Genomic DNA, 13,190 nt, shown 5'->3' with positions numbered 1-13,190 from the left:
AGGTGTGCAGTGTTTTGGTCACGCGGGGGCTGTCTGATCATCTTCTGTGCGAGGGATTTAAATTGACAGCCTCCCCCAAGCACTTAATCCTAATTCTTTACATTGGGCTCAAAGGTGGGTCCGTGTGTTTTTGACAGCCACACAATGCAAGTCATGGTGGATTGCTGACACACTGGCCACTAATAGCTTTGCTTGGTCACGTGTTTGGCCCATTTAACCAGTCATTTACTCTCATTATTCTACATGCTCAGTCTTGACCAGTTGCTAGGCAAAGTAAGCAATTTCATTATTGACAGGCCTGTAATAGTAGTTCCAATCATTGTGTTCCCCACTCACCCTGAAATTGGTTTGTGCAAAAAAGAAAAGACAAACAACACAAAATAAATAAATGAATAAATAAAATACACAAATACAAATACAAAAAAAATAACTAAAAATGTTAAATTAAACTAAAAAATAATTAAACACAACATTTTATGAAAATAAAAAACATTTTTTAAAAAAACGAATACATTAAAAATACACATTCAACTACAAATGTTAATACAAAAGTTGAATTTGGGTCTGGAGCCAAAGTTTCAGGAAAGTCTGCATAGAATTGCGCAACTGGCAATTTCTTTTTTCCTGCTTAAACATTGATTTGACTTCTCTCAATCGGTCAAATGTATGCTTGATAGTAACCCATTAGTGCCTTATCTCTGAATAAACACCAGATGGTAACAGCAAGTGATGTGTTAAAGAAAATGCATTCCAAAATCCTTTGAACTTGTATTTGTGTGTTTGTGTGAACCCCCCTCCCCCCAATGATTATTTCATTAATTGGTCTAGATAACGTAATAATAAAAATAAGAAGTAAACTCAATATAATTTTTTGATGCAAGATTATATAACGGGAGTAACCAAATTCCCTGATTGGCACAAAATTTGGTGGACATGTGTATCATAACAAGACGCACAAAAACAAGTCTAAAGGAAACATGCCCGAAATTGCTATTTTGGTTTATAGCACAAATTTGTGGAAATTCCCTCATTAGGAGACCCTGGAAAGTTTGAAAAATAATTGGCCCCCAACAGCTGTTTAAAAAAAAGAAGAAGCCCCTAACACCTGTTTAACCCGTCAACACAAAATTGCGTTGACAATTTGTCGCAGGACGCATGAAAAAGTCTCAATGACCGAAATTGAACAGTTCGGCCATTTTCGTTTAATTGCCTCAGTATATTGCCTGCTACAAAGTAGGAAAAAGATCAACCCCGACTGTAGTTTTTCCAGATAAGCACAAAAGTCTCAAGGACCATATGCCTGAAAGTGAAAAGGTGGTCAGCCATTTTAAGTGAATTGTGGTGACCCCTGGAAAGTTGAAAAAAAAAAAAATCTGACATTGACACCAGTTTGTTAAATTATCAACAAATTGGGTAGACAAGTCTATCATAACAAGGCGCACAATAAAGTCGTATGGACTCATGCTCGGAATTGAATAGGATGTCAGATTGTTTTGCATGAAAATGTGTTTTTTGTCATGCTTCCTGGGAAGTCAGGGGGAAAACAACAACTCCTGTCTCCTCCCTTCACCAACACTAAATTGGGTGGAGATGTACATCATAACAGAATGCACAAAAAAAAAGTTGCCATCTCTGAAATTGAACAGGATGTTGGCTGATTTAGGTGAATTACCTTGGCGGAGCCCTCAGGAAATCCAAACAAACAAATAAACAAACTCTAGTTTCAGTCATCAACATGAAAGGGTGCACGAAAAAAAAGTCTCAAAGACCCACGAGAGGAAACTGAACAAGATCTCCATTGGGTGATGCGTTCGACGATTAACCGTAAAATTAGGAATCTGTGAGGGGGTGAAGCACACGCTTGGCTAGAGCAGCAGCGTCATGGTAGCGTCACGTGACACATAGAAGAAAGAAGGCAGGTCACGTGACAAAGGGGACGGAGTGGGCGGGGCCGGTGGGGATGGAGAAGGCTTAAATCCAAGAAGGACGTAAACACAGCGGCAGAGTAAAAGAGAGGCGCTCACAGCACAGTGACGTTTGGGAGACAACACGAAAACGCAAACAGCTTTCGGCTGAGTTTTCCCTCGTCGATCGGTCTCTAATTGAAGCATTTCTCTCCGACTTCAGCTACAGTGATAGCTAAGTTTGGAGAGGAGGAAAAGGAGAATTAGAGACGTCGCCTGCATTTTTTGTTGCTCCTTTTTTGGGGGGGGTCTTTATTGTTGCCGAGCTCAGTAACGTCAGAAGAAGAAAGCAAATAAAAAAAAGGTTTTGCGTTGACTTCCAAACCTTTTTTTCGACATGGAAAATTCTCGAGCCAAGAAGACATGCTGTGGTAGGTGGCAAATGACTTTATTGTTTCCCCTCCTGCCCCCCGTTCTTTTTTATAACGAATTTTCCAAATTCACATTTTCTCCCTCCCTCCCCCTTGCAGAATACGTTCAAGATTTTTTCACTTCATCAAAATTCCTAATCTATTTGGGACATGCACTGTCAACTTGGGTAAGTAAACCCCATTTAAATAAAACACGCTAGTGTCCTTTTTGATCTCGGTTCTCATTGATGACTCGTCTGTACATAGCGATTGCCTGGCAACCAATACAATCCAATGTTTCTCTCCAAAAGGGGGTCACCAACCTTTTGAAAGTGACTGGTATTGATTGATTAATGAGAAGAGCTACCAGTTTAATACACACTTCTGAAATAACACATTTTCTCAAATGGCCTTTGAATAACGTTATTATATGTTATTACTAATAACTAATACTATTATTTATGTGACGAGATGTAAAGGATTTCTCATAATAATTAGAAAACATTATTTCTATAAATTTACATTTTAAATGACCACATCAATAAAAAATTTAGAAAATCTTACCCGGTGCCCGCGGCCACAATGTTGGTAAACCCTTCTCTAAATTGTCCGTAAATTTGCCCATTCCAGTGTCACCTGCTAAAATAAAAGTCCGCTCGGATGGGCTCCAACTCATCCATCAAGATAAAAGCTGTATGAAAAATGAAGACGTTATTACATAAGAATTGTACAGAAAAGTGTGTCTTGAAAAAAAAAAATCATAACGGGCTTATTTTTAGAAATAGGCCGCTACCAAAAGTTTGACCTCATTGTTTAATTTCACAACTTTTTTCTTCTCCACCATTGGCCCCCTTTTCAACATGTCTTTGCTTTCAACTTGCAGGGCGACCGAATGTGGAACTTTGCCGTGGCCGTGTTCCTGGTGGAGCTGTACAGTAACAGCTTGCTGCTGACGGCCGTGTACGGGCTGGTGATGGCCGGCTCCGTGCTGCTGCTCGGGGCCATCATTGGCGACTGGGTGGACAAGAATCCCAGACTCAAAGGTGAGCAAAGTTATGGAACGCTTCACAAGAAAATCAGCGATTATGAAACCTCAAGACTCATCAAGGCTGTCTCGTATGAAATGTGCTGCTCGGTGGCAGAAAAGTCTATTTTAGGTTGTCAATCAACATATAAAATAGATTCTATGATTTCCTGAGCTCTATCGACAAGCCAGTCCGTTATGGGTGCTATTTGCTTTGGTTATAAAACAATTATGTCAAGTAGTGATAGACTGGTTTTTTTTGCAGTAAAAGAGAAAATATTACCGTCAAAATTTGAAAACATTACTTGCTATTATTAAGTATGTTTGTTAAAACAGCTTTTTAAATTGTCAACACTTTGAAGTTTTTTATATATATATATATATATATATATATATATATATATATAAAGGCATAGACAGCTTTGTTTGAAAAAAAAAATGTTTTTTTAATTGAAAACGAAGCAAGTAAAGCTACCTAAAGCTTTCTACTGTCGATAACGTTTTACAAAAATTCAACATCATTTCTGAATTTTAACAAAATGTTTAATTTTTAAAAATAAAAAGTGTAAGTGAGTTCCCAGTTATCTTTTATAAAGTGGAAATGTAAATGATTTTGGCTTTTCATCAGGGATCGTAAAAAGGTTTCAAAAGATGTTCGCGGACAGTAGAAACATTTTGTCTGAACGTGTTCACATTTTCCAAACGAGTAAAAACGGTCTGTGATGAAAACCCAAAATTCGCTACATTCGCAAGCTCATTGAGATAGCAGCGTTATCGGCCTTCCGATTCGTAAAAAGGCCGATTTGTCAAAATGCCAGGCCGATGATCGGTCCGTCTTTAATGTCAAGCACATTTGGCAAGGACAAAAGTAGACAGAAGAATGAATCAGGGTGTTGGAAGACATTGAAAAAGACCACCGCAATGAACTTGGCCCGACCGGCGATCTTGTTGTATTTGGCCCCATCTTTCCCTCCCTAATGGCTGTTTTTTTTTTGCGCACCCGCAGTGGCCCAGACCTCTTTGATCGCCCAGAACACTTGCGTGATGGTGTGCGGGATTATCCTCATGGTGGTTTTCCGATTCAAGGAGCAGCTCATGGAGGTCTACAACGGATGGCTGCTGGTAAGACGCTCACATTGTGCCTACGTGATCGCTCTGGAAGCGTTCCTTTGACCTTTCACCTCAAGTACAACAACCTGACCCACCCGTTGCTACGCGCTAACTGATATGGACTCCGCGTCGGTGTTACGAGCCCCCCTTGAAGAGTTTTCACTAAATCTAGATTTGTGCATGCAAATGCGGTCACTGATCCTCAATCATTGACAGACAAATGAGACTTTTTTTTTTGCAAAGCAACAAAAAAACAGCTTTGCTTGTTGAGTGCCAGAGGCATGTTTACACTTGTCGGACAGCTCTTGGGGGTCTTATTGAAGGGCCGTGCAAGTCAACGGGTTCTTCCAAGGCCCGCGGGTCATATGACACACGGTGAAATGCGGCCAGGCCTGTTGATGCATTTTTTTCTTGTTGCTATTCTGACCAGACAGCAGCAGCAGCAGCAGCTGTGCTGGGTGCTACACAAAACAAAACAAAGTCAGAATTCTGCTCTTTGAGAAATGGTTTATTGACTTATTTTTCTTCCTTTGGTGTGTGATTTTGGATCAAAGTCAAAAGGAAAAGTGAAAATATGTTAAAACTGAGAGACACGGGAAGCGCTTCATCTCGAATTTGGAGGATTTTAATGTTTTTTTTTCCTTCTTTTGTGGTGATGCAATCTTCAGTTTTCAAAGTCAAATCCCTGATTTGAAGACTTATATTTTTATGTTGAAGTGTTCTGGAGTTCACCCAAAGGTGACGCTAGAACGTATTCGTGCCATTTTCATTCATTTTAATGGGGGAAATAATCACTTCAGTTTCAAGTCTGGCCATTTAAACACTTAACTCAACATATCAACTTCTTTATCATTCAAATTTGGCGATGTTGTTAACAACATTCTGCGTTTGACAAATTTCAAAGACATTTCTTTTCACTTAAAGCTACTGAACGTAAAAAAAAAAAAGAATTTCGAAATCGTTACTGCCACCTGTGGCCAGAAAATGAAACTGCATATATTCACATCCGCAGACAGAAGGCGTGAAATTCGAACCCAAATACAGTCTGAAAACTATTGGCCAGAGGTTTGCAGGAGTTCCCCTTATGAAAATCTAAGGCGTTAACTTACTAATTAGAAGATGTTTCAGCCATAAATGATCAAATAAAAAGGCTATCGTACAAAGTGCAGCTTGAAGTCTCCCGCTCGTACAAAATAAGGCTGAGCTTAATTCCCTGTTTTCTAGACGGCCTGCTACATTTTGGTGATCAGCATCGCCAACATGGCCAACCTGGCCAGTACGGCGATGTCCATCACCATCCAGAGGGACTGGGTCGTGGTTGTGGCAGGTCAGGACAGCAGCAAGTTGGCAGGTCAGTGTTTGCAACTCGTAAACGCGGGCTACACGTGATCCTTTATCACATACGTGCTGGACTTCGACCCTCCGTTTGGACTTGTTCTCCATTTTTACATCCTATGACGGGACTCTTGAGCCACGCTTGTGATCCAAATGTAACATCCGGAAACCGACGTCGATGAACTTTTTGCTCCCTCCGCCAGATATGAACGCCACGGTGCGAATTATCGACCAGCTGACCAACATCCTGGCCCCCATGCTGGTGGGCCAGATCATGGCCTTCGGCTCGCACTTCATCGGCTGCGGCTTCATCTCGGGCTGGAACCTCTTCTCCATGTTTATGGAGTACACGCTGCTGTGGAAGGTCTACCAGAAGACGCCGGCGCTGGCCGTCAAAGCCGGGCAGAAGGAGGAGCAGCACGAGCACGAGCTCAAAGAACTCAGCCCTCTGAAAGGTCTCGAGAACTGCAAATGGGGATTTGTTTTTGTCCATTCCATTGGTTTGAATGAGGGGTGTCAAAAAGAGTGCGTTCATTTTGAGGTCATTTAACGTTCCGCCAACACCACTTTTTTTTTTTTTTTTTACCCCACACGCGACCATCTTTTACTTGGAAAACCTGTACTGGGGGAATTCCAGTCGCAACGCAGCAGACGGGTCAACGTCAAACTTTAGCAGTAATAATAATGCATTCATTTGTGGAGACTGAGGTGAAAAAATTTGCAGAATTTCACAAGTTACTTCAACTCATTCACTGCCATTGACGGCTATAGACGTCAAAAATTCATTTGAACTATTTCTATTAGTTTATATTAAAAAAATCCGCTTTTGCTTACAAGAGTATGAGAACCTAGATTTTTTTTTTTGTATATTTTGCGTTCATTTTGAGGTCATTTAAAGTTCCGCCAACACCACTTTTTATTTTTATTTTTTTCCCCACACGCGACCATCCTTTACTTGGAAAACCTGTACTGGGGGAATTCCAGTCGCAACGCAGCAGACGGGTCAACGTCAAACTTCAGCAGTAATAATGCATTAATTTGTGGAGACTGAGGTGAAAAAATTTGCAGAATTTCACAAGTTACTTCAACTCATTCACTGCCATTGACGGCTATAGACGTCAAAAATTCATTTGAACTATTTCTATTAGTTTATATAAAAAAAATCCGCTTTTGCTAACAAGAGTATGAGAACCTAGATTTTTTTTTTTGTATATTTTGCGTTCATTTTGAGGTCATTTAAAGTTCCGCCAACACCACTTTTTTTTTTTTTTTTACCCCACACGCGACCGTCCTTTACTTGGAAAACCTGTACTGGGGGAATTCCAGTCGCAACGCAGCAGACGGGTCAACGTCAAACTTTAGCAGTAATAATAATGCATTCATTTGTGGAGACTGAGGTGAAAAAATTTGCAGAATTTCACAAGTTACTTCAACTCATTCACTGCCATTGACGGGTATAGACGTCAAAAATTTATTTGAACTATTTCTATTAGTTTATAAAAAAAAATCCACTTTTACTAACAAGAGTATGAGAACCTAGATTTTTTTTTTTGTATATTTTGCGTTCATTTTGAGGTCATTTAAAGTTCCGCCAACACCACTTTTTTTTTTTCTTTTTTTTTACCCCACACGCGACCATCCTTTACTTGGAAAACCTGTACTGGGGGAATTCCAGTCGCAACGCAGCAGACGGGTCAACGTCAAACTTTAGCAGTAATAATAATGCATTCATTTGTGGAGACTGAGGTGAAAAAATTTGCAGAATTTCACAAGTTACTTCAACTCATTCACTGCCATTGACGGCTATAGACGTCAAAAATTCATTTGAACTATTTCTATTAGTTTATATTAAAAAAATCCGCTTTTGCTTACAAGAGTATGAGAACCTAGAATTTGTTTTTGTAAATTTAGAACAGATATCAAATTTGTGATTAATCGCTAGCGCTAATGCTAATTCAACAATGCGAAGGCCAGGGTGAGCTATCAGTCAACAATACAGAAGCATTTTGGTTACCATGTAGTCAACAGGACCCAGACTATTTGGCCTACGTGCTTAAAAAAAAGGGGGGGGGGGGGGAAGACACCATGGCTTCAGGCTGAATTCCACGACGAATGAAGTCCATTGGTATTTGCAATCAGCCGTGCTAATCCCCAGTTTGTGTTTTACAGAATCGGAGACAGGCCAAAGTCCAGAGGAGTCCTCTCAACCTCTGATGAACGCAACCGCGCTGGCGGTCAAGGCGGAGGAGGCGCCCCCCAAAGAGCGAGGCTGTTGCGACCAGGTGGCCCAAACCATGCGCACCTTCAAGGCCGGCTGGAAGGCGTACTACAACCAGAGCGTCTTCTTCGCCGGCATGTCCTTGGCCTTCCTCTACATGACCGTGCTGGGATTCGACTGCATCACCACCGGCTACGCCTACACGCAGGGCCTCAACGGCTCCATCCTCAGCCTGCTGATGGGCGCCTCGGCCGTCTCGGGCATCTGCGGCACGGTCGCCTTCACCTGGGTCCGAAAGAAGTGCGGCCTGATCCGAACCGGTTTCATCTCCGGCGTGGCGCAGCTGTCCTGCCTCATGCTGTGCGTCTTCTCCGTCTTCGCCCCCGGGAGCCCCTTGGATCTCAGCATTTCACCCTTCCGGGACGTCTACTCCCACCTGATTGGGGAGAAGACGCTGCCGGAGGCGGAGCAATTCATCAGCGACCTTACCGGCGGGAATGTGACCGCAACCAGTGCCCCGGCTGAAGAGTTACCGAGCCTGAAGTCCTACATGTCTGTTAGTTTGCTGTTCGCTGGCGTCATTGCTGCCAGAGTCGGTAAGGAACACTAGTTCATCTCCTTTAACTGTTGCTGGGTTCAAATGTTGCATTCATGTTGTTTTGTTATGTACTTTTGCCGAAAAATATGTCATAGTCTACAAACAATTCAAATTTGATTATAATGGTAAATGTGGTGCACTTATATGCCGCTTTACCGACAACATATGTTGTCCAAAGTGCTTCATAATAATTTTTTTTTTTTTAAACCATACCGGAGTGTACTAAGACTGTATGTGGTCGATGTGCTAATGTAGTCACATCAACCTACGGAAAGGTTTTCCTTCATTTTAAGTTTAAAATAACTTACTTTAGCCTCCAGGATCTCTTTACATTGGCCCAGGATGTTTTTTTTTCCCGCTTTTGGTAAAGTTTTAAATACATCCTTGTCATCCAGCTGTGTCGTATCTGCTGTACTAGCTAGCTAGCGGTAAGCTATCCTAGGAGCGTTTGTGCCACTTAAGAGCAATAAAACAATATGGACTTATATCCCGCTTTACCTACGCCATAGGTTGTCCAAAGCGCTTTACCAAGCCTCATATTTACTTTCTTGAAAACATACCGGAGTGTAGGCTACTAAGACTGTATGTGGACGATGTGCTAACGTAGCAACCTACATAAAGTTTTTTTTCCTTTTTAAGTTTAAAATAACTTACTTTAGCCTCCAGGATCTCTTTACATTGGCCCAGGATGTTTTTTTTCCCCCGCTTTTGGTAAAGTTTTAAATACATCCTTGTCATCCAGCTGTGTCATGTCTGCTGTACTAGCTAGCTAGCGGTAAGCTATCCTAGGAGGGTTTGTGCCACTTAAGAGCAATAAAACAATATGGACTTATATCCCGCTTTACCTACGCCATAGGTTGTCCAAAGCGCTTTACCAAGCCTCATATTTACTTTTTTGAAAACATACCGGAGTGTAGGCTACTAAGACTGTATGTGGACGATGTGCTAACGTAGCAACCTACATAAAGTTTTTTTTTCCTTTTTAAGTTTAAAATAACTTACTTTAGCCTCCAGGATCTCTTTACATTGGCCCAGGATGTTTTTTTTCCCCGCTTTTGCTAAAGTTTTAAATACATCCTTGTCATCCAGCTGTGTCGTGTCTGCTGTACTAGCTAGCTAGCGGTAAGCTAACCTAGGAGGGTTTGTGCCACTTAAGAGCAATAAAACAATATGGACTTATGTCCCGCTTTACCTACGCCATAGGTTGTCCAAAGCGCTTTACCAAGCCTCATATTTACTTTCTTGAAAACATACCGGAGTGTAGGCTACTAAGACTGTATGTGGACAATGTGCTAACGTAGCAACCTACGGAACGTTTTTTTTCCTTTTTAAGTTTAAAATAACTTACTTTAGCCTCCAGGATCTCTTTACATTGGCCCAGGATGTTTTTGGGCTTTTAGTAAAGTTTTAAAAACATCCCTGTCATCCAGCCGTGTCGTGTCATGTCTGCCGTACTAGCTAGCTAGCGGTAAGCTAACCTAGGAGCGTTTGTGCCACTTGAGAGCAATAAAACAACGGTGTCACTTGTGAATCGTGTGACAAAAATCCAACCCTCGGTTACACACAACCTTGATGACTGTCGCATTTCAGTGCAATAACGTTCAACCCTTGATGCCAATAATAAAGTAATTTCCGCTAGCTCAGATGGAACGTCATCGTAAAGTGACGCCGTCCTGACCTTTGATCCGTGCCGCTTTCCTCCCCGTCCAGGCCTTTGGTCCTTTGACCTGACGGTGACTCAGCTGATCCAGGAGAACGTGATCGAGACGGAGCGAGGCGTGATCAACGGCGTCCAGAACTCCATGAATTACCTCTTGGACCTGCTGCACTTCATCATGGTGATCCTGGCGCCCAACCCGGAGGCCTTCGGCTTGCTGGTCATCATCTCGGTGTCCTTCGTGGCGGCGGGCCACGTCATGTACTTTTACTTTGCCTTCAAGAGTCTCGGATATCGTCTGTTCCTCTGCCGCTCGCCCGAGCAGAAGGTAGAGACGGACGAGAGCCCCTCGCCTACCAACGTCATCTAAATAACTGCCTTAACGCACAGGCCATTCCTGGTATATCCTGCTAGCATGGTATATATATATACATACACACACTGTAAATATATATCTCCTACAGCCTACTCCAGCATCCAACAACTTCACATGTAGCCAGTTGAGAATGTGAAAGCTTGCGATCGAAGCCTTAGCAATGAGTAGGGAGCCGAGAGGTTGAGTCATGAGTACTAATCTAAATATTAGGTTAGGCAGAGGTTTCTCTTAACCCTCCTGTTATGGTCGTCTCTTTGGTGCACGGGAAGTGTTCAAGGGCCGATGTGACTCCTCGCGTCATGCTCGACCATGAAAAAAAAGGTCAGTTGGACCCGCCTTTTGTTTGTTTTTGGTGGACGGCATTAAGACTTGGTTGTCCTTTAAACAGCAGAGTTACCTTCCCTGTTATACTGCGCGTGAAATTGACCCTTACCAAAAACTTTTTTTTCATTTTTTTTAAGATTGAACATGAAGCAAGGGTGCATTGACCCATGAGACGACATTAACAGAAAGGAGAAGGTTCCAAGCAGACCATCCTCGATCTATCCAGCTCTCATGTACTCTATCGTTACCAACGTCTTCACATGTAGCCAGTCGAGTGCGATAGCTTGCGATTGAAGCCTTAGCAATAAGTGCAGAGCTAAAAGGTGAGCACTAATCCAAAGTTAAACTACAGACAAAGTTTCTCTGACCCTCCTGTTATGGTTGTTTTTTTTTTGCTACACCAAAATTGGGTCAATGTGAATTGCTACATATTTGAGCACAAAAAAAAAGTGATTGGGATATTAGTGGGAATTTTTTTTTTTTTTTTTTTATGGGTCAACTTGACCCACAAAATAACACTAGATTTGAGTTTGTTTGTTTTTTAGGTTATGCGGTCCTCCAGTGGGAAAAAAAAGACCTTTAACCATGCTATTATAATGTGGGTCAAGTTAACCCATAAACTAACCCATTGTTTTACGGGAAAAAACGAAGAAAACTCAATTTGGTCTTGAATGTTGTTAAAATCATGGATATACAGGAAAAAATTTGTTTAAATGTTTTCTGCTTTTTTTTTCTTTTTTTGTGAGTGATGAAACCAAGTTGCATTGACCCAAAAATGAGACCAAACAGGAGGGTTAACATGTTCGGCATTGCAGTGATGTCCGTGGTGCTTCAAGTGTCTTAGTCATCGTCCTGTTTGTTAGCACACACAGGTTGGGATTTTAAATGTTTTTGTTTTTTTAATTTAACCAAACAGCAACAACAAGATCTGTCGACTTAAAAAAAAAAAAAAAAAGTGGTTAAAGGGTTATGCAAAGGACAGTATTTATTCAGGAAAATGTGTCAGTAGTGTTATACTTAGCTGGAGGAATAATAATAATAATAATAATAAATAAAAGCCTATGCAGCAGCATCAATAGCTCTGTTACCAAAGTCCAGGTTCATACGTGTGGCGTGAAAGGAAGGAGAGAGGGAAATCCGCTGATATCTTGACACATTCCAAACGGCTATCTTTGCATTGGGTGACAAAAAAAAAGAAAAGAAAAGTCTGAATCATTTGACTATGGTAATTGTAATTTCAGGTTTACGTGTTGTTCTTATAACCACCCCCCCCCATTGTGATTTGCTGCAGTTCTTCTTGGTGGACTTTTCTCACTCACCATTCGTGATTGTTGTTACGCCAGCACTTTACATGATTGACATCAGTCATTACACCGAATGTCTCATCGGACATTTGTTTTTGCACAAGCCCAGAAGTTTGGGGCGTGGCTAGAAAAAGTGCAAAACTATGTCCGGTAACTGTCCCTGTGAGGTTGGAGGTCCTGAATGTAGGCCGTGTTTACCTTGGCTATCCCCAAATGTGGCTTTAGGGCGTTAGAGCTGCAGTTTTTATAACTTCAGCTTAGTTGGGGAAATGGTGGAAGCATCTCAGCAAGGTAAAAAAAAAACACTTTGTGACTTATTATATTCCTTGACAACCACTCAACACAAAGCGGTTGGCCACCCATGAAAAATAAGCTAGTCTTGGCTTGGTTCACATATTTGGGCGAGACACACCAGATGCAGTCGGAAGCTAAGGCCAATTTTTGAAAGGAGTCTCCAACGAACTTTCCTTAAGAACGTAGCTCGGTCTTTCATTTCCTTACCAGATTTTTTTGTAACTTTCTGTAAGCTCTTCAGGAATCATCACAAAAGGCCATAAACATTTTCTATGTAGATAGCATTTGATGTCAGTCAGAATCCATACATCCAATTGCAAAAAATAAAAAGTATGCTATTGTGGTTTTGGGGATGTTTTTATATTCCTTGTATTGTGCAAATGTGATTTCAGTTCTATGCATGAACCTGACACTTTTTGTCGGTATACTGAATGTGCGTTTCATGGAATCAAGAGACATTTGTTTTGTTTTGTTTGTTTTATGAATCACTCCATAGAATAAAAATGGAAGGAACTGTTTGTAATGCAAGAGGCATCTAAAATAAAAAGACCTTCAGTTCGAGAAAGTGCGTGTGGAGTATTTTATATACGGTACATTATTGTGTTGTAGGGATTCTTGGCGTCGCAGTCTGGCTTG

The 13,190-nt window shown here is 41.4% G+C and overlaps 1 protein-coding gene across 1 annotated transcript; it reads left to right on the top strand.

Annotated features, from left to right (window-relative positions):
• The first annotated feature begins 1,980 nt into the window (after positions 1-1,980).
• On the top strand, positions 1,981-12,884 carry slc40a1 (solute carrier family 40 member 1). Its single transcript, XM_086090605.1, has 8 exons — positions 1,981-2,335; positions 2,435-2,502; positions 3,198-3,357; positions 4,345-4,460; positions 5,673-5,799; positions 5,987-6,238; positions 7,953-8,597; positions 10,310-12,884. The coding sequence occupies exons 1-8, from the start codon at positions 2,302-2,304 to the stop codon at positions 10,624-10,626; spliced, it is 1,719 nt and encodes a 572-aa protein (XP_085946731.1). The 5' UTR covers positions 1,981-2,301; the 3' UTR covers positions 10,627-12,884.
• The last annotated feature ends 306 nt before the right edge of the window (positions 12,885-13,190 follow it).

This window comes from Leptonotus elevatus, chromosome 12 (assembly GCF_054856555.1).
Source record: "Leptonotus elevatus isolate MCC_2025b chromosome 12, RoL_Lele_1.0, whole genome shotgun sequence".
In the NCBI taxonomy this organism is placed as follows: Eukaryota; Metazoa; Chordata; class Actinopteri; order Syngnathiformes; family Syngnathidae; genus Leptonotus; species Leptonotus elevatus.
This window is presented reverse-complemented; position numbering and strand designations above follow the sequence as displayed.

Coding starts and splice junctions, on each gene's coding strand:
- slc40a1 (XM_086090605.1), top strand. CDS start 2,302: ATGGAAAATTCTCGAGCCAAGAAGACATGCTGTG. Junction 2,336..2,434: donor AGCCAAGAAGACATGCTGTG/GTAGGTGGCAAA, acceptor TCCCCCTTGCAG/AATACGTTCAAGATTTTTTC. Junction 6,239..7,952: donor AGAACTCAGCCCTCTGAAAG/GTCTCGAGAACT, acceptor TGTGTTTTACAG/AATCGGAGACAGGCCAAAGT.